The sequence below is a fragment of the Lynx rufus genome, unplaced genomic scaffold (assembly GCF_022079265.1).
Source record: "Lynx rufus isolate CCGP_SWC_20201006 ecotype Redwood Valley unplaced genomic scaffold, mLynRuf1.p SCAF_10, whole genome shotgun sequence".
NCBI classification, from domain to species: Eukaryota; Metazoa; Chordata; class Mammalia; order Carnivora; family Felidae; genus Lynx; species Lynx rufus.
In genome coordinates, this window is record NW_025814824.1 from 81,622,740 (window position 1) to 81,645,044 (window position 22,305).

The 22,305-nt window shown below is 38.2% G+C and overlaps 1 protein-coding gene and 1 pseudogene across 1 annotated transcript; both read left to right on the plus strand.

Moving 5' to 3' along the window:
* The first annotated feature begins 6,863 nt into the window (after positions 1-6,863).
* LOC124524607 (olfactory receptor 1J4-like) lies at positions 6,864-7,858 on the plus strand (annotated as a pseudogene).
* Positions 7,859-20,971: 13,113 nt separating this feature from the next.
* LOC124526717 (olfactory receptor 1J4-like) lies at positions 20,972-21,913 on the plus strand. Its single transcript, XM_047099842.1, has one exon. It carries the CDS (start codon positions 20,975-20,977, stop codon positions 21,911-21,913), a length of 939 nt encoding a protein of 312 aa, XP_046955798.1. The 5' UTR covers positions 20,972-20,974.
* Positions 21,914-22,305: the final 392 nt, after the last annotated feature.

The following is a 22,305-nucleotide window of genomic DNA, read 5'->3' on the forward strand; positions in this document are numbered from 1 at the left end:
ACAAATTTTTCAGTCCCATGCCTGGCACAATTGGTGCTCAGTAAAAAGGAGGTATTTTTATTATTTTTCCCCAAATCCAATGTTTGCCTCGTGGAGGTTCCTGTTTCACCATTGTCTGGAGCAGGACAAGTAGAATTCTGAGAGGACAGGCTTATCTTAAGGCTCCTTCTCATACTCCAAGGTCACAGTCTGACCTCCTGTCCACAGCTAATGGCCCAACTGCCTCCTTCTCGCGGTCCTGCCTGAATCAAAGTTCCTGGTTTGTTCCAGCCCTCTTGTTTTTTCTGGTTTCTAAGTAAGGACTGACACAGCCTACATCAGTGAGCAGCCAGGACTCTGCATAAGGTTCAAGCACTGTCCTCCTTGGTAGCCATGAACAGAGATAAAACCAGTGCCACTGAGGAAGCTTGTGGTACTTGAGGATAACTCACTGTCCTGCTCCTACTCTTGAGTGAGAATGTCAGTCCCTCTTCAGGGCTATGTGGTTATCCTAACCTCTAGTCTCACTTCCAAATAGATATTGTATCTGGAATCCACCATCAAACAGCCAAGTCATGGTGGGTATCAATTATCACTTTAGCTTCAGTTTTCCCATCTATAAAATGAGGACATGAAGTTTGCCTTGTGTACTGAACAGTCCCTAAATATATACTTATTGTTTTCAGAGAAGTTAAAGCATGTGAAAATCCTTTGTAAATTGTATGATGTATAAATGCGAATGGTCAATTTTTCTTAGAGGGAGTTAATGGCATTTTGGACAAAGGTAGTTGACAAATAGCTTCTTTGGACACTCTAATAACGTTGTAATTTCTATGCAAAGTAGTTGAGTAGGAATTTTGTCAGACATATGTCGTGATTCTATCTGTTGCACTTAATTGTGCATACCTTTGCAATTTAGATAATGTACACTTTGTCGTCTCATAGTTAAAATGACTCTAATAATACCCATTTGTTAGGACTATAATGAGGATCTGATTTGAAAGGACATGTAAAACACATGGAATAGTGCCTGGTACTATTCTTAATTTTGGTTTGGAAACCTGGATTGGACACTTTTGGTAACAGGGAATTTTATATGACTTAAAGCAGGACTCAGCCAATTACACCAAAAGCCTGTGACATAGCCTTAGTAATTCTGTTCCAACTTAGGGAGATTCACCCCCTTTTTAAGAGGAAATGACTGATATTTCTTTTCTGGTACTCATTTCACATTTGAACATGGTTTGACATTAAGATGTCAACTCCTTGAACATAAAGACTTCCCATTTCTTGGCGCCTGGGTGCCTCAGTCAGTTGAGCGACCGACTTCGGCTCAGGTCATGATCTCACGGTTTGTGAGTTCGAGCCCCGTGTTGGGCTCTGTGCTGCCAGCTCAGAGCCTGCAGCCTGCTTCTGATTCTGTGTCTCCCTCTCTCTCTGACCCTCCCCCACTCATGCTCGGTCTCTCTCTGCCTCAGAAATAAATAAACATTAAAAAAATAAAAAAAAGACTTCCCATTTCTTGTTCACTGCTATTATCAATATGGGACTAAGCTGTTTTTCAATAAATATTTGTTGAATAAAGAATAAGTGCTGTTTGTTTTTTGGAGAGGAAGAAACCTGGTTAATGTGAGGGTCTCATGTATATTGGAGCCAGAATGGGGCACACTCATGTACCAAGAGTTGTGAAAAATAAACAGAAAGGTAGTTAAAAAAATTTGCGTAGAAAGAACCTCACTATAATGTTATGACATGTTCATGAACATTCTGCACTTTTCCCCATTGCCAGCAGAGAAAAAACAACATGAGGGAGAACCAGAGCAGCGTGTCCGAGTTCCTCCTCCTGGGGCTCCCCATCCGGCCAGAGCAGCAGGGCGTGTTCTTCACCCTGTTCCTGGGCATGTACCTGACCACAGTGCTGGGGAATCTGCTCATCATCCTGCTCGTCAGGCTGGACTCTCGCTTTCACACGCCCATGTACTTCTTCCTTAGCCACTTGGCCTTCACTGATGTTTCCTTTTCATCTGTCACAGTTCCAAAGATGCTCATGAACATGCAGACTCAGCAACAATCCATTCCCTATGTGGGGTGCATTTCACAGACGTATTTCTTAATATTTTTTGGTTGTCTTGACAATTTCCTTCTTGCAGTGATGGCATATGACAGGTATGTGGCCATCTGTCAGCCACTCCACTACTCTACTGTCATGAGGCAGGAGCTATGTATCTCATTAGTGGCTGGATCTTGGTTCTTCTGTTACATTCATGCCCTGTTGCACACCCTCCTCTTGGTCCAACTGTCCTTCTGTGATAATACCATCCCTCACTTCTTTTGTGACCTCACTGTGCTCCTGAGGATAAGCTGCTCAGACATCTCTCTCAATGAGCTGATCATCTTTACTGAAGGAGGAATTCTTTTCATCCTGCCTTTGAGTAGTATCTTAGGCTCGTATATTCGTATAGGGACAACTGTCCTAAGGGTCCCCTCCACTAAAGGACTCTTTAAAGCCTTTTCTACCTGTGGCTCCCATCTTTTTGTGGTGTCTGTATACTATGGGACACTTGCAGGTGTTTACTTTTTCTCCTTATCATGGAACTTTAATGACAAAGACATAATTGCTTCAGTCATGTACACAGTAATTACCCCTATGCTGAACCCCTTTATCTATAGCCTGAGGAACAAAGATATAAAACAGGCCCTACAAATATTTGTCAATAGGGCTAACTTTTAAGTGACAATCACTAAATCCTCTTATTGCAGTTATACACAGTGAGATACATCGACTAAAACTACCGTGTAATTGGCAACTCTGTGTAACTTAAAAAGAATATACATTCTTCTGTCATGTATGAGGTGTTGTCAATTGTCAACTAGGTCAAGTTTGTCACTTGGATTGTTAAGTATTCTTTACCCTTAATTTTTTCCTGCTTGTTCATCATCTCTTATGTGCACAAAATCTTATGCAAAACATGTTGCACAATTATAATTGTGGATTTGTTTCCCCTTTTAGACATGCCCAGTCATTGCTTGTAAATTTTATATACTATGTTATTGAGGACATGTAGATTTACCATCATGATCTGCTCCTGTGTACTGACTCTTTTAAAAAATGGTGTGCTGAGGCTGGCTTGCGTTGGTTTCAAGCTAAATGTGAATGTCTCTTTCCAACTCCATATTCAATGACATCATGTTGGTAGACTGAAATCAGCCATAGTGGAAATAATTACACTGTAGAAATTGGCAAATGCTACAAAACAAGGCTCCTCAGAGAGCCATTTTATTCATTTAACATACGACTGCATTTATAAATAGGAGATATTTCTCTTTATCTCTAGCAGCAGCTCTTGCCTTAATATCTCATCTACTTCTTCTGATATTAGTATAGATATGCCAGATTTCTTTTGGTTACTGTTTACATGGTATTTATTTTCTATAACTTTAAACTGTTCTCTGTCCTTATATCTGTGAGGTGTCCCTTGTTAACACTGTGAAGTTTTGTTTTGTTTTTTATATAGATTCATAATCATTGTATTTATGGAGAATTTGATCTAGTAATATTTAATTATAATATATTTGGATTTATATTTTTCATATTACTATATGTTTTCTATTTGAGACATCTGTGTCATATTTATTCTTTCTCCCTTTTGATTAATTAAATATGTATTTTGTAAACAAAGAAAAGAGGAGAAAAACAAAAAAAACAGACTCAACTACAGAGAACAAATTGATGGCTACCAGATGGGAGGGGGATGGGGGGATGGATGAAATAGGTGAAGAGATTAAGAGTACACTTACCATGATGAGCACTGAGTAATGCATAGAATTGTTGAATCACTATATTGTACATCTGGAACTAATATAACACTGTATGTTGATTATACTGGAATTAAAATAAAAAACAAATATATATTTTGTTATTCTATTTCCCCCTCTATTAACTTATTAACCATACTTATTATTAATATATGTTTTTCCTGTGCTTTATGTAGAGATGACTTCTTGCTTTCTCTTTAAGATTTTTTAATGTAGTATAATATAGATAACATGAAATTTATAATTTTAACTGCTTGAGGTATACAATTCAGTGGCAATTAGCACATTCATCCCCACCATCTCATTATAGGACTCCAAAAGGAAACTCTATGGAACATCAATGCAGTTGCCTACTTTGTAGCTATGAAAAAATAATGACAAAGATAGCTATGAATCAGTGTAGAGGGATCGCCAGGATAAATTGTTAAGTGGGAAAAAAGCAATGTATAAAGCATATGCTGAGCATCTATAACTCAGTACTTTTTTTTGTAGCTCACTACTTTTTGTATAATAATGAAGGGGAAATAAAATATGTATCTGCCCATTAGAGCAAAAAGAAACACAGGAAGAATAAATCAGAAACTAGTGAGATTGCTTACCTACAGAAGGTAGGCAACAATGGGCAAGAAAGGATGGGGAGATGAGTCTATTTATTTGTATGATTTTGACTATGTTATCTTTTACCTAGTAAAAATTAATATGGGGGAAAAACAGAATAGAATAAAACACAACAAATAAACCTAGCTATATTTCAAACTAATACCATAATTAGACTAAAGGGGAAAATAAAATACCTAATCTAAGTAATTCTTGAACACAGAATTTTATCTATATACCCATAGTAAAGAAAAAACTGTAAGCGAAGTTTTTAAGCTTCAGTTAATTTGTCATTACAGTGGTATGAGTTGAAGATTCTAAAATTACTTAACATGCATTCACAGATATAGTAAATAAATAAACATATTGTAGAAAAGGGAATGACTTCTCACTATCAGGGAAAGGAGCTATGTACATGGAAAAGGAGAGGCTAGAAAGAATTCTATGGCATCAAACTGGAATTGGAGATATCAGTTTGAACTCATGGGTTTTAATATGTATAAATAGATTGAATTTACATTATAGTAGTATCCATACTATTCCCAGTTCTCCATTCTTTCCATCTGTCCCCTGACCCACTTTCTATGGGTAACCATCCCTTTAGTTTATTAGTTTGTAGTTTCTCTTTCCTGTGTTTCTGTTACATATATTTCCTGGTTGCATCCTCAGATCATTTAGAAGCTTTGTAAGCTATGAACACACCTCACGCCAAATATGTTTTTTACCATTCTCCTTTAAAAGGGACCAAAGTTAACCTTCTGGAGAGGTCTCTGAACTTGAGAATACCAGGCATATACCCTCATCCTGGCCCTAACCCTAAACCTAACCCTAGACTTGAGAAAAAAATAAAATGTGGTATATATATATATATATATATATATATATATATATATATTACACATATAAATATACATTACATACACATACACACTTATACACACAATGGAATATTACTCAGCCATAAAAAAATGAAATCTTGCCATTGGCAATGGGTGGAGCTACAGTGTATTATCCTAAGTGAAATAAGTCAATCAGAGAAAAATAAATACCATATGATTTTACTCATATGTGGAATTTAAGAAACCAAACAAATGAACAAAGGGGAGGGGAGAAAGAGGGGGCAAACCAGGAAACAGACCCTTAACTATTGGGAATGAACTGATGGTTACCAGAGGGGAGGTGGGTGGGACATTGGGCTAAACAGATGATGGGTATGAAGGAGTGCACTTGTTGTAATGAGCATGGGATGTTGTATGGAAGTGTTGAATGTTGTGCACCTGAAACTAATATTAAACTGTATCTTAAGTAAGTAGAATTTAAATAAAAAATAAAACATAAACATAAAAATAAAAGGGACAAAGTTACTAGAAAAATGGCTGATTCCAGGACTGGGGCCAGGACATGACAAGATTATCCAAGAAAATTTTGCTGAGCCTGAAAGGAAGTGCTCAATGAATCATAGAGACTCAGGAGCCAGCATGAAGGAGCTCCCAATGACCAAATCTGGAATAGTTTGAGCTTCAAGATGAATAGCAAATGCAGTGATTATAACTCAAAGAATAAAAAAGAATTAATAAGTCCACAATATATATAAATCAATGAAAAAAACAAATGAATGTGGGATAAGAGAAAGTTCCTTCTCATATATAACAAATAAAGGTAAAAGAAATGATAGAATTAGAAAATCATCACTTTGCCACCACATTTGCAATAATTTTTCATATAAGATTTACCAATGGATGTTAAACATAGTGGGTGAGATTTTAATGAGAAAAAATTATAGTTATATGGTTTTAAAATACTACACATTTATAATCCAGATGATACAGATTAATTACAAAGGTTAAAATCGTAATTTTACAGTAGAGAACCTAGAAGACACCACCTTAACCAACTGATCAGGATAAAATCACTAGTTTGGTATCATGAAGCCAGGTTCACAGGAGGAGAGTGACAATGCCCTAAAAATGCCACCTCAGCACTGGAGTCTCATGTCACTTTAAAGAAGAAACAGCTGATACCAGTTTTCCAAGAGTCATCTACTATTTCTGCCACAGTGAACTATTATGATTTATTTCTCTCTTGGTGTAGTGAGTTATCTCTCTACACTCATCAAGATCTACACTCATAGAGGGTAGGGTCTTTGCCTTTCTTGTTTATGGCTACATTCTCAGCCCTTAGTAGAAGTCCAGATACAGACTCAATGTTCAATGGAACAATGGATGAATAAAACAGCATACGCTCTCTTGCTTCTGTGCAATGGAGTCTTGTTGGCTGCTCTTGGGTGAGATGTTTTCCTGGAGCCAGTTTTCGGCAGAGTGAAGATATGTGAATCCACAGGTGTGAGTAATTAATGAGTGTGGTTAAAAATTTATTGTTTTCCCAGAAAATTGCAGTTTGAGATGTGACAGTCCTTTCTAGGTTTCTGAGATTCCCAGAACATCTTCATCCCCAGCAAATAGAAAAGCATTATGAGGGCAAAGAACCAGAGAAGCAAGTCCAAGTTCTTTCTCGTGCACTCCCTTATTGAGTGGGAGCAACAGGGTGTGTTTTTCATCCTGTTCCTGGGCATGTATCTGACCCCAGTTCTGGGAGCCTGTTCATCACGCTGGACTCTCACCTCCTAAGTATATTCCTATGTATTTCTTCCTCAGCCACTTGACCCTCATGGATGTCTCCTTTTCATCTGTCACCATTTCTAAGATGCTGATAAACATGTATATTCCAGAAGAATCCATTCCCTATGCTTGGTGCATTTCACAAATGTATTTCTTCATCAATTTTAGTTGTATTGTAGCTTTCTTCTCACAGTGATGGCATATTACAGGTGTGTGGCCATCTATCACCCTCTTAATTATACCACCATCATGAGGGATGAGCTTTGTATCACCCTAGTGGCTAGGTCCTCATTTTTCTCTTATACCCATGCTCTGTTGCACACCTTCCTCATGGAGCAGTTGTCCTTCTGTGCAGGAGCTGTCATCCCCCACTTCTTTTGTGATCTTGCTATTGTGCTGAAGTCCTCCTGCTCAGACATCTCCTGCAATAAGCTGCTTATTCTCACTGAGAGAGGACTGATCTTCATCCTGCCATTGAGTGGTGTCTTGGGCTCATATATCTACATGGCAGGCATCATTCTGAAGAATGATTTGAGAAAGTCTCCAGAGCCTTGTCTATATGTGACTCCTACCTCTTTGTGGTGTTTTTGTCCTATGGGACAATTGCTGGTATCTACTTTTTCCCTTCATCAGGCAACATAATTGCTTCTGTGAGGTACATGGTGGTCCCCCCATGCCAAACCCCTTCATCTACAGCCCGAAGAATAAGATTTTCTTATTTTCTTCAGAAAATCTTTAGAGCCAAGGACATACCTCAGTGTTGTTCATTCAACCTTGCTGTCAGAGGTACTCATGGGGGCTGTAAACACGTCTCTTTAAAAAGTTGTAGTTTGGCCAGTTCTTATTAAGAATACTTTTAACTCTTAACCTTCTTTTCTTGGTCTTGTGTTATGCTTCCTCTCATATTTATGTTCACCTGATTGTTCTTTTTCCTTACCTGCTATCTGATTTGTGTGCATTAATGCTCTGCAGTGAAAATGCAAGCCCTCCTGTAACCTGATGAAATTCTCTGCAAGACTGTGAAACTTTGGCACCCATTTCTCTGGGCTTTAGGAAGTTTTAAAATCCTCATTTTTTTTCTTTATAACCATAGCTGGTATTGATATCAACACATATTTTTAATTTTTTAAAAGTATTTGTTTATTTTTGAGAGAGAGAGTGGGGGAGGGGCAGAGGGAGAAGGAGACACAGAACCTGAGGCAGGCTCCTGGCTCTGAGCTGTCAGCACAGAGCCTGACACAGGGCTCAAACTTGTGAACTGCAAGATCATGACCTGAGCCAAAGTCAGATGCTTAACCATCTGAGCCACCCAGGCGCCCCTATATCAACAGAGACTGATCTGAGTTTTCACAGTATCATTAAAGTTCACTTATTTCATGTGTGAGAAATCCGGAAGTTACCAAACTGCTATATATCTGAAAGACATGAGAGTAGCTATTGCATTAATCAAGCATTTAAATGTATATTTATTTACTCCTCAGAACGTTTCTGTTATAAAGGTGCCAATATTTTTCAGATTTACAGAGAATCAAACTAAAAGCCAGAGATATCAATTAAGCAGTTGCCCCCCAAGACTTAACCTCAGATATGTGTGAATTCAAAAAAATCATGTGTTTAACCATATTACTTTATTGCCATTATTCTGATTTCATATATGATTGGACACTTTGGCTGTTTTATACATAAAGCATAGAGTATATACTCTTTTGTGTTCCCATTCTGTTTTGTTCTCTATAGTTATGGTTAACTCATTCTCATGGCTTTATCATTTTCAATTGTGTCTATATTCCTTAATTTATTTATCCACTCTAGTTCTGATTGACATTGGGTGGTTCCCAGTTCAGGGCTTCTGTATATACCTCATAATGGAATTTTTGGAAGAAAATATATGTATACTTCAATTAACAGATAATATTTTAAAAAGTGAGACAAAGTACTTGCTTCAGTTTCCACTGCTCCCTGTAATATACTTACTCACCAACTTTTATACTGTCCATCTTCTCTACTGTACACATTCTTATGGGCTGGTAGGAGTCATGAGTTGTGGTCTGAATTTGCATTTGTCTGATAACTCATGTACTTTTACCTTCTTTGCCCATACTTACTAGGAATTTGGGTATCCTTTCTTGTAAATGGTCTGTTCTTAGTCATTTGGTGCTGTTTTATTGGGTAGTCTGGTTTTTTCTTATTGGTTTCTAGGAGTTCTTCATGTATATGTAGATTCCTGGAAATAAGCCATTTGCTGGGAATATGTATTGAGAATATATTCTTTTGTTATGTGGCTTGCTTTTTCATAATCTTTATGGGTCTTTTGAGGAACCGAGTTTATATATCCTAACTTAGTCCTATGTATTGAATTTTTTCCCTATGTGGCTAACTTTATCTATACCCTATTTAAGAAATTTTTGTCCACCAAAAGAACTTGATAATATTCCCCTAAATTTTTATCTTAAAAAGATTCTTCTCTTGCTTTTAATATGTGTATCTAAAGTCTGTCTGGGTTCACTTTTGGTGTATTTTTTTTTAGGACTATTTATTTATTTATTTATTTATTTATTTATTATATAATTTATTGTCAAATTGGCCAACATACAGTGTGTAAAGTATGCTCTTGGTTTTTGGGGCAGATTCCTGTGGTTCAAGGCACAGACCCAAATTAATTGTATTCTGTATGAATATCCAATAGATACATATTACAATTTATTAAAAATGCCATCTTTCCTTAGTTGATCAAGTTTGCAACATAACAAACTTCTCTGTAGTCTATCCAAGAAAATCAATTTTAACTTTTTGTCCTGGAGCTCACTTATCACAGCCCAGATAATCAAGACTTATTGTACAGCAGTTATACTTACAGCTAGACACAAAAATGAGGTAAAAAGATAAGGTCAGGATAAATGATTTACACACACGTTGCATCTCAAAGGTAGAAGCAGTAATTCCTATGTATAAAATTCATAAAATATTTTTAGTATATTTAAATAAAAGATACTATTATAAAATAATACATTGTCTTGATCTTTATCATTGCTCAAATTTTATTGTCTTGCTTAACAGTAAAAATTACAATTGAAAGTACTAATTTTCCAAACAATAAATCATGTCCATGAAAATTGTATGGTACCGAGGGGCATAGATTCTTTTAATTCTTGAATATCTACTGAATACAAAATACTCTTGTCTCTCATGTAGTGCATTTTGTCACTTTACAGATTTGGAAACCAAGCCCTAATTAAACTTGGTTAAATGATATTGCTAAAGTCAGAGAGTAATAGTTAAGAACATAAATTAAAAGTTAAAACATATAATTTGTATTAAAACATTTTTAATTTTTAAAAAAATTGAATGCACTGTGATGAACTGAACCTTGTATTAAGAGCATCTTTAAATAGTGCCTGAGATTCAGAATAGTGTTATCAGTCAAATATAGGAGGAGGAGGAGGAAAAAAAAAAATCCATCCTTTCTCCATTCAAGGAATCAAATGATTGAATATGAGTTATCTTGGCTTTTTTTTCTTGAATTTCCATTTGAATTTTAGATTCTGCTTGACAATTAAAAAACAAAACAAAACTTGGTTTTTTATTTAGGATGGTATTCAAAATATAAAATAGCTTAAAGAGAACTAACATTTCAAAAATATTGACTCTCTAACCTGGGAACATATATATATATCTTGGTTATTTTTATCTTCTTGTTTTCTTTCAAGACATTTTTTAGTTTTAAGATACAGGAATTACACATTATTCATTCAAACTTTCCCTGGATATTTCATATTTGTATGTAATTTAAAACTTTTGCAATCATTTAACTTTCATATTCAAATTTTTCTACAATATAGAAATACAGTTGACTTTTCTATGTCAAAGTCAATGTATAACTATACTAAATTCACTATTCTTATAATTTGTATATTGTTTTTTGTATTTTAGGTAAGTGATAATATTATCAGTGAACAATAAATGAATTCTACCCTCTCAATATTTAGACTCCTTATTCTTTATATCTACATAATGTACTGGTTAAAATTTCTGGTACAATCTTTTGTTCTTGTAACTTTATATAATAAAATCCAGCTCAATGATTTTTAATAAGTTTACTGAGTTGTAACCTAGATGAAATTGATAAATTCCCAGAAACATACAGCCTACCAACATTGAATGACAAAAGAATAGAAACCTTGAAGAGACCAATAACAAATAAGGAGATTGAATCAGTGATCATAAACCTCCCGATATAGAAGAGCCCAGAACCAGATGGTTTCACTGGTGAATTTTATCAAATATTTAAAGAAGAATTAGCACCAGTATTCTTAAAATCTTGCAAAAAATTAAGAGAGAACACTTCCAAACTCACTTTAGAAGACAAATATTACCCCAGTATCAAAGCCAGCCAAAAGCACATATGAAAAGAAAACTAAAAGCCAATATCTTTTGCACAGTGAAAGAAACAGTCAACAAAGCTAAAAGACAAACTGTGGAATAGGAGAAGATATTTACAAATGACACATATGATAAAGGGTTAGTATCCAAAATATGTAAGAACATATCAAACTCAACACCCAAAAAACAAGTAATCCAATTAAAAAATGGATAGTGGGTGGTGGAGAGGGGTGATGGGCATTGAGGAGGGCATTTGTTGGGAGGAGCACTGGATGTTTTATATAAGCAACAAACCACAGGAATCTACCCCAAAAAACAAGAGTCTGCTTTACACCCTGTATGTTAGCCAATTTGACAATAAACTATATTAAAAAAAAGGAAAGACAGTATTTACAAATAAGAAAAAAAATGGACAGATGATATGAATAGACTTTTCTCCAAAGAAGACATCAGATGGCCAACCCACACATGAAAAGATACTCAACATCACTTATCATCAGGGAAATGCAAATCAAAACTACAATGAGATAGCATCTCACACCAGTAGAATGGCTAAAATCAAAAACACAAGAAACAACAAGTGTTGATGAGGATGTGGAGAAAAAACAACCCTCTTGCACTGTTGGTGGGAATGCAACCTGGTGCAGCCACTGTAAAAAACAGTATGCGGTTTCCTTAAAAAGTTAAAAATAGAACTCCCCTATGACCCAGTAATAGCACTACTGGGTATCTACCCAAACAATAGAAAAACAGTAATTCAAAGGGATACAGACACTCTTATGTTTAGAGCAGCATTATTTACAAAAGCCACATTATGGAAAGAGCCCAAGTGTCCACTGATAGATAAGTGGATAAAAAAGAGAACACACACACACACACACACACACACACACACACAGGAATATTGTTCAGCCATAAAAAAAAAATGAAATCTTGTCATTTGCAGTGACATGGATGGAGCTAGAGAGTATAATTCTAAGGAAATAAATTAGTTACAGAAAGACAAATACCACATTATTTCACTCATATGTGGAATTTAAGAAACCAAACAAATGAGCAAAGGGGAGAAAAGAGAGAGAGAGAGAGACCAAGAAAGAGAGTCTTAACTACAGAGAACAAACTGATGGTTAACAGAGGGGAGATAGGTAAAGAATTGGTGATATAGGTGATGGGGATTAAGGAGGACACTTGTTGTGATGAACACTGGGTGATATACAGAACTGTTAAATCACTATATTGTACACCTGAAACTAATGTAATACTGTATATTAGCTATACTGGTATTAAAATAAAAAAATAAAGCCAATATCTTAATGAACATAAATGCAAAAGTCCTGAACAAAATACTAGCAGACCAAATTCAAAAGCACATTAAAGGTATCATACACCATGACCAAGTGGGATTTATCCCTGGGATGCAAAGATGGTTCAACATATGCAAATCAATTAATGGAATATACCACATTAACAAAGTAAAGAAGAGAAAACACATATCATCTCAATAGTTGAAGAAAAAGGATTTGACAAAATTCAACACACTTTTATGATAAAAACTCTCAAAAAACTAGGCGTAGGAGGAATTTACTTCAACATGATAAAGTTTATATAGGATAAGCCCACGACTAATATTATATTTAATAGTGAAAAGCTGAAAGCTTTTCTTCTAAGATCAGTAACAAGACTGGGATGCCCACTCTTGCCACTTCTATTTAACATAGTACTGGAAGACCTAGTAAGAGGAATTAGAGGTGATATTTATAACTATAAAGGTTGTTAGTTAACTTAAAGGAGAACAAAGTGGGAGGCATTTCACTCCTTGATTTAAAAACTTACTGTAAAGCTTCAATCATCAAGAAAGTGTAGCACTGACATAATAATAGACATATAGAACAATGAAACAGAATTGAGGGCCCAGAAATAAACCTCATTAAGGAATAAGCCTTATTTTTGTGGTCAACTGGTTTTTGACACAGGTGTGAAGGCAATTCAATGGGGAAAGGATAATCTTTTCAACACATAGTGCTAGGCAACATGGATATCCCCATGCAAAACCCTCAACTTAGACCCTTACTTAATACCATACACAAAAAAAACTTAACTCAAATTGGGTCACATACTGAAATATAAGAACTATAAGGGTTTTAGAAAAAAATAAGAGAAACTATGTATTTCCTTGGGTTAGGCAAAGATTGCTTAATGATTCATAAAAGAAAAAAATTAGAAATTGGACTTCATCAAAGTTCAAAACTTCTGCTCCAAGAGACAAACCATTAAGACAATGAAAACAAAGGGGTGCCTGGGTGGCTCAATCAGTTAAGCATCTGACTCTTGATTTGTGCTCAGGTCACGATCTCATGGTTAGTGAGTTCAAGCCCCACATCAGACTCTGTGCTGACAGCGTGGAGTCTGCTTGAGATTTCCTCTCTCTGTGTGACTGCCCTGCTCTTGCACGTGCTCTCTCTCTCTCTTTCTCTCAAAGGAAGGAAGGAAGGAAGGAAGGAAGGAAGGAAGGAAGGAAGGAAGGAAGGAACTGAAAAGAAAGATACAGACTAGGAGAAAATATTTGAAAATTATGTGTATGATGAGGGTCCAGTCTCCACTTAGAATAGATAGAAAATTTCATACACAAATATCCCATGCTGTAGTGCATGTGCTGTCAAGACAGGAAGAAGAACAGGAAGAAGAGCAGTGCAGACACAGTGAGAGGTAGCATTCAGAGAACAGGTTGTGAGTTAATAAAGAGTTCACATGGCTTTGATGCTGAACCGGGTACCAGACAGTTCTAGGCCACCTTCTCCTCTACCTCCTACTCAAACTCACCCTCCTCCTTGACCCTGGAAACCTGGTATTGCTGGTACTCAGACACCAGGTCATTCATGCTGCTCTTGGCCTAGGTGAGCTCCATCTCATCCATGCCTTCCCTCGTGTACCAGTGCAGGAAGGCCCTGCACTTGAACAAGGCCATGAACTGCCATGAGATGTGCACCTGAACACAGATGTGCTGTGAGATGTGCTCTTGGGTGGTGATGCTGCTGCTACTGGAGGTGGTGGACATTTTTGGCTCCTGGGGCTGAATGTCACAGACAGATATTTTTACATCATTAGGATCCATTTTCATTTTTTTGCATGTGGATATCCAGTTTCTTGACACCATTTATTGAAGAGACTATCCTTTACTTATTGTGTATACACTTGGCTCCCTTGTCAAGGATTAGTTGATGGCATATGCATGGGTTTATGTCTGGGCTCTGTATTCTGTTCCATGTTCTACACGGTTTTATGCCAGTAACATATATTGTTGATTACTATAGGTCTGTATTATAGTTTAAAGTCAGGAAATGTGATGCCTCCCACGTTGTTCATTTTTCTCAAGATTGCTTTGGCTTTTGTGGCTCTCTTGCAGTTCTCTAAGAATGGAATGAATGGTGGCAGTGGAATATGTGCTTTAATGTAGTTTGGGGTTAGTGGTTTGGGAGTCTACAAAGGCTAGTACTACTCTATCTGGGCCTTTTTGTGATGTATGGAGAGACAGATTCCATTGCTGGATTCTTCAGAGGTCAAGGGTGTCCGTGGCCCCTCCACCTTCTCATGACCAGGCAGAGGGGAGGCTGATGTGTCACTGATTTTAGGGACACTTTCTTCTGGGACCCTTTTGTCCCTGCATAGGATCCATCTCAAGAGGGAGGCAAGAAATTGCACAATTAGTTCTGTTGGCTTCTTCTCTAACAGAAGCTTGGGGTTGTGTTCCCCTGGGTCTTTTTCTTGTTGGTAAAAGTGAATCTTCCTGCTCGTTATTCCAGTGCTTGTGAACAGGAATGAAAGGTGTTAAGGACCATTAGGCCATAAGAGAGGAGTATTCAGGTAACAGCCAGGACCAGCAAGAATTGGCATCCATTGGAGGAAGGTGAGGAACCATCACTTGGCCTAGATACGTGTGTGTATGTGAGGACTAGAGACAGAAGGAGAAAATGGGTGTTTACATTGCTTGTGTTTTTAGAGGCTAAGTGACTTGCACACTGACCTCTATGATGCTGCTAGCCATATGTGGTCATAAAGTTAAATTTAATTAAAATTAACTGAAATTACAATTTTAGTTCCTCAGTTTCAGTAGATCTATTTCAAGTCTTCAGTCACATGGGGCTAGTGCTGCTATAGTGGACAATGTAGATACAGAGCATTTCTATCATGGTAGAAAGTCCTAATGTATAATGCTAATAGTAGACCATGGAGGGCTGGAAACCTTTTGCTAATGTGTGCATGTGTGCTTGTGTGTGTTTATGTGTGTGTGTGTGTGCGTGTTGCTTCTTTTTATGTTACTTGTGTGTTGTGTTTGACTATGTGTGATTCTTATTGTGTGTAGTGGGGATTGTGTGTGTGTGTGTGTGTGTGCATGTTGCTTCTTTTTATGTTACTTTATGTTGTGTTTGACTATGTGTGATTCATATTATGTGTAGTGGGGATTTTGTGTGTGTGTGTGTGTGTGTGTGTGTGTGGTTTGTGAGTTCCCTGGATGACTGGATGTGGTGTTCGTATGATTTTTTAAAAAATATAATTTACTGCCAAATTGGCTTACATATAACACCCAGTGCTCATCCCAACAAGTGCCCTCTTCAATGGCCATCACCCATTTTCCCCTCTCCCCACCACCCCCCGCCATCCACCCTCAGTTTGTTTTCTGTATTTAAGAGTCTCTTGTGGTTTGCCTCCCTCCCTCTTAGTTTGTAACTATTTCTTCCCCTTCCCTTCCCCCATGGTCTTCTGTTAAGTTTCTCAAGATCCACATATGGGTTAAAACATATGATATTTGTCCTTCTCTGAGTGACTTCTTTCACTCAGCATAATACCAACCCTCTTGCACTGTTGGTGGGAATGCAAACTGGTGCAGCCGCTCTGGAAAACAGTGTGGTGGTTCCTCAAAAAATAGAACTACCCTACGACCCAGCAATAGCATTACTAGGCATTTACTCAAAGGATACAGGAGTGCTGATGCATAAGGGCACATGTACCACAATGTTTATAGCAGTGTTTTCAACAATAGCCAAATTATGGAAAGAGCCTAAATGTCCATCAAATGATGAATGGATAAAGAAAATGTGCTTTGGGGCGCCTGGGTGGCGCAGTCGGTTAAGCGTCCGACTTCAGCCAGGTCACGATCTCGCGGTCCGTGAGTTCGAGCCCCGCGTCGGGCTCTGGGCTGATGGCTCAGAGCCTGGAGCCTGTTTCCGATTCTGTGTCTCCCTCTCTCTCTGCCCCTCCCCCGTTCATGCTCTGTCTCTCTCTGTCCCAAAAATAAATAAACGTTGAAAAAAAAAATTAAAAAAAAAGAAAATGTGCTTTATATGTACAATGGAATACTACTTGGCAATGAGAAAGAATGAAATCCTGCCATTTGCAGCAACGTGGATGGACTTGGAAGGTATTATGCTGAGTGCATGATTTTTTTAAACAGCTTTATTGAGGTGTAACTGATACAAAAATCTGTATAAAGTTAATGTATACAATTTAATGAGTTTGGACCTATGCATATACATTTGAAGCTATCACCACAATCAAGGCAATAGACATATCCATCACATCCCAAAATTTCCTTGTGCACCCCCTCTTTTTTTGAGGTTAAAATAGCTTAAAATGAGATCTACTCTTTTCATGAATTTTGAAATGCACAATAAAGTACTGTGGACTGCAGGCACTATGCTGTATAGCAGGCCTCTAGAACTAATTCATCTTGAATAACCAAAACTTTATATCAATAACAGCTCTACCTTTCTCCCCCTCCCCTTGGTAACTACTGTTTATTCCCTGTTTCTACGAGTTTGACACTTTTAGATACCTCATAAAAGTGAAATCATGCAATATTTGTCCTTCTGTAACTGGCTTATTTCATTTAGTATAATGTCCTCCAGGTTCATCCATGTTGTCACAGATAGAAGGATTTCCTTCGTATTTAAGGCAGAATAACATTCCATTGTATGTTTATACCACGTTTTCTCTACCCATTCTTCTCATTTGGGTTGTTTCTATAACTTAATTATTGTGAATAGGACTGCAGTAAACATGGAAGTGCAGATATATCTTTGAGATCCTGATTTCAGTCCTTTCTGGTATATACCCAGAAGTGAGATAGCAAGATCATGTGGCAGTTCTATTTTTAATGTTTTAGGGAAACTCCATTCTGTTTTCCATAGAAGCTGAGCATTTTACAGCCCCCCAAACAACATAGAAGGGTTCCTTCTGCATGTTTTTTAAAGTTGTGTGTGACAAAATGTTTCATCTTAAGGAGGAATGTAAGTTAGTATGAATCCATGCAAACTTCTACACTTTTGAACTAGAGATGAGTATAGGTCAGAGAGAGCCAAAGCATAGGACCTTGGGTTTGTTTCTGTGTTACTCTGTGTGTCTGTTTTTGTGTCTAACACACTCACATATGTGCGGGACATAGCAATATGTGTATGCACTCGATTTAGGGAAACAGCCCCAGAGTCTTGTCTCAGCCCTCTTGTCTTGTCTCCTCTTGTCTCCCCTTGTCTCAGCCCTAGACATAAACAGGAAGCTCTAAGCAAAGTCCTCTTTATGCTAAGTTGGTGGCAATTTGTCCATGTGGTTTGAAGACTACTGAACTTCTCCAGGGCCCCCAATTTTCTTCATTGACCTTCAGTAATTTCCAAATTTCCACTTTGGGAAACATGGTGTAGTTAATTCTGGAACCTTGTCTAGTTACTCAGATGACTATGAATTCTGATATAACTCCTCAGTCCAATACCATCTGTAATATCTTGATTCTCTGGCCACACCATTGGGCAAATTCTCATGTCACTCACATTGCTTGTGTGCTTAGAACTTAGCCATTTTGGGGGCACCTGGGTGGCTCAGTTGGTTAAGCATCCAACTTTGGCTCAGGTCGTGATCATCGAGCCATGCATTGGGCTCTCTACTGTCAGCACAGAGCCCACTTCATATCCTCTGTCCTCCTCTCTCTTTACCCCTCCCTGCTGGTTCTCTCTCTCTCAAAATAAATACATAAACTTAAAAAGAAAAGAACTCAGCCATTTGGAAGTACTGGAGATGAAAGGGGAGAGAGATGATGGCAGACATGAAGGAAGTTATTTATTGGAAAATTTATTTAAAATGCGGTGAGTCGGGGCGCCTGGGTGGCGCAGTCGGTTAAGCGTCCGACTTCAGCCAGGTCACGATCTCGCGGTCCGTGAGTTCGAGCCCCGCGTCAGGCTCTGGGCTGATGGCTCGGAGCCTGGAGCCTGTTTCCGATTCTGTGTCTCCCTCTCTCTCTGCCCCTCCCCCCGTTCATGCTCTGTCTCTCTCTGTCCCAAAAATAAATAAAAAACGTTGAAAAAAAAAAATGCGGTGAGTCAATTGCTGCGGATGAAGTAATCTTCAGGGGCCATGGTCTGGGCCTTCACTGTTTCCCTGAATGTGTGAGAGAGACCACAGAAGTAAACACATTTTCAGTAAGCTATTTGATTTTGCTTGATGGCCTATTCATACCTCTGTTATCTTTAATTCCTGACCTGTGATCTTGGTCACTCATCCTGCCAAAACAGTGAGTTTATTTATTTTTTGGTCACCATTCATTCATTCATTCATTCATTTATAAAAGATTTTATTTTTAAGTAATCTCTACACCTAATGTGGGGTTTGAATTCATGACCTCGAGATCAGGAGTCTCATGCTCTCTACCAACTGAGCCAGCAAGACACCCCTGACTATTATCTTTAGTCAATAATTTATCAACTCTTCCTGATATATTTTCCAACTTAAAGGTTTTTTTTTTTAGTTTGGTGAAATATACATAAAATTTACCATGTAAGTAATTTTTTAAGTGTGCAGTTCTGTGGCATTATGTACATTTACAACATCACCACCATCTACTTCCAGAACTTTTTTATCTTCTCAAAATGAAACTGTATACACTGAACAATAATTTCTCATTTCTCTTCTCCCTAACTGCTGACCACCACCATTCTACTTTTTGTCTCTATGAATTTGACTATTCTAGGATCTCATGTAAGTGGAATCATACAGTATTTATACTTTGGTGACTGACTTATTTTAGTCAGCATAATGTCAAGGTTCATCCAGGTTGTAGCAGGAGTCAGGATTTCCTTCCTTCCATTCCATTGTATGTATATACCACATTGTGTTTATCCATTCATTTGTCAATGGACACAGGTTGTTTCCATCTTTGGCTGCCATGAATAATGCTGTTTTGAGAAAGAATGAAATCATGCCATTTGCAGCGATGTGGATGAAACTGGAAGGTATTATGCTGAGTGAAATAAGTCAGTCAGAGAAGGACAGATGTCATTTGTTTTCACTCATATGTGGATCTTGAGAAACTTAACAGAAGGCCATGGGGGAAGGGAAGGGGAAAAAATAGTTACAAACAGAGAGGGAGGGAGGCCAAAAAAAAACACTAGAGGCTCTTAAATACAGAGAACAAATTGAGGGGGGATGGGGGGGATGGGGGAGAGGGGAAAATGGGTGATAGGCATTGAGGAGGGCACTTATTGGGATGAGCACTGGGTGTTGTATGTAAGCCAGTTTGAGAATAAATTATATTCATAAAAAATGAATAATGCTGCTTTGAACATGGGTGTACAAATATTTAAGAACCTTATTTCAATTGTTTTGGATATATACCCGGAAGTGGAACTTCTGGATTTATGATAATTCTGTGCTTAATTTTTTTAGGAACTGCCATAGTGTTTTTCATAATAACTGCACCATTTTATGTGTACCAGCAATACACAAGTGTTCCAATTTCTCCACATCCTCATCAACACTAATTTCCTTCCTTCCTTGCTTCCTTCCTTCCTTCCTTCCTCCCTCCCTCCGTTTTTCTTTCTTTTCTTTTCTTTTCTTTCTTTCCCTTCCCTTCCCTTCCCTTCCCTTCCCTTCCCTTCCCTTCCCTTCCCTTCCCTTCCCTTCCCTTCCCTTCCCTTCCTTTTTGATGATAGTCATTCTAATGGTGTGAAGTGAGTTTGTGTATTGAGGGCTTATTTTGTACATGGCATGTTTCTTTAGTCTTCTCAATGCTTAAGTGGCAAGCATGTGTATGTGTGTATGTGACAGACAGAGAGACAAAGATAGAGACAGAGACAGAGAGACAGAGAGGGCAAGCAACAATCAGGATAAGCAAGAACCAGATACAAGCTCATAAGCAGTCTGGCTGCAGAGCTATGCTCTTCATCAGTGCTGTGAGGCTGCTTACTCGAATGTGGGCTCCCCAGAGGAAGGGATTTATTCATTACTTTCTTCCTAGTGCCTATCACAGTGTCTCCACATGTGTAAAAAACAAAATCAAAAAAGAATGAGTTGTTCCTGATTTTGACTGAAGAGTTTGGTGTCACGTACTTTCTCCAAGTGACTGTCAGGGTTCACACAAATCTCATTGCATCCCTCTCACGAGACTGGACGAGGCATCCGTATGTGAATTGCAAGGCAATATTTGCCTGAATGCTGACAGTCACTTGGAGAAAATATGTGACTATACAGTAATTGCTATGCATAGTATTTCTAAGTACCTGTCATTTTCCATTTCTCTTTATTCCTAGAGGAGAGAAAGCAGCATGAGGGGGGAGAACCAGAGCAGCGTGTCCGAGTTTCTCCTCCTGGGGCTCCCCATCTGGCCAGAGCAGCAGGCCGTGTTCTTCGCCCTGTTCCTGGGCATGTACCTGACCACGGTGCTGGGGAACCTGCTCATCATCCTGCTCATCAGGCTGGACTCCCGCCTCCACACCCCCATGTACTTCTTCCTCAGCCACTTGGCCTTCACTGATGTCTCTTTCTCTTCTGTCACCGTCCCAAAGATGCTGATGAACATGCAGACTGAGCACCTATCAATCTCCTATCCAGGATGTATTTCACAGATGTATTTTTATATACTTTTCGGTTGTGTTGATAATCTCCTTCTCGCAGTGATGGCATATGACAGGTATGTAGCCATCTGTCATCCTCTATACTACACCACCATCATGAAGGAGGATCTGTGTGTGCTGCTGGTGGCTGGCTCCTGGATTCTCTCCTGTGGCAGTGCCCTCTTACACACCCTCCTCCTGACCCAGGTGTCCTTCTGTGCTGACAACATCATCCCCCACTTTTTCTGTAGCCTCCCCATCCTACTCAGGCTGTCCTGTTCAAACACCTCTCTTAATGAGCTGGTCATATTTACTGCAGGGGCTGCAGTTGTCATTTTCCCGTTGACTGGCATCCTGGTCTCTTATGGACGCATTGGGGCTTCTATTCTGAAGGTGCCCTCTACCAAAGGTATCTGCAAAGCCTTGTCCACCTGTGGCTCCCACCTCTCTGTAGTGTCTCTATTCTATGGAACAATTATGGCACTGTACTTTTCTTCCTCATCGAGCAACTCCAATGACAACGACATGATTGCCTCACTGATGTATACAGTGGTCACCCCCATGTTGAACCCCTTCATCTACAGCCTAAGGAACAGAGACATGAAATTGGCTCTGGAGATTCTTTTCAGAAACATTGTTTTCACCAAGTGAGAATCACCTAATTGTATTACTTTACCCACTGACCTTGTTAGAGATGACTTCTTGCAAAATTGTTTGTTGACTATCCATGTCTCTTGCATTTTCCCAACTACTCTTTAAGTGGACAGTTACGTTATAGGACCTGACCCCTTTCACTTTGGTCATACCTACTTTTAATTATAATCCACAGTTTCTATTTGTTGAAGTAAATGAGATATAAACAAGCTCCTTATTTCTTGTTTCTTGTCTACAAATATTCAGTCAAGTTTCTAATGTTTAGTTTTAGCAAGTCCAGAATGCTTACCTTCTAAATGCAGTAGCTAGATAATAAAGTGATTTTGATAGTTTGTTAAAACTTAAATGAACTTTAATTTGATTGTGCCTGTGACAAGAAGTTAATAGGG

Coding starts and splice junctions, on each gene's coding strand:
- LOC124526717 (XM_047099842.1), top strand. CDS start 20,975: ATGAGGGGGGAGAACCAGAGCAGCGTGTCCGAGTTTCTCCTCCTGGGG.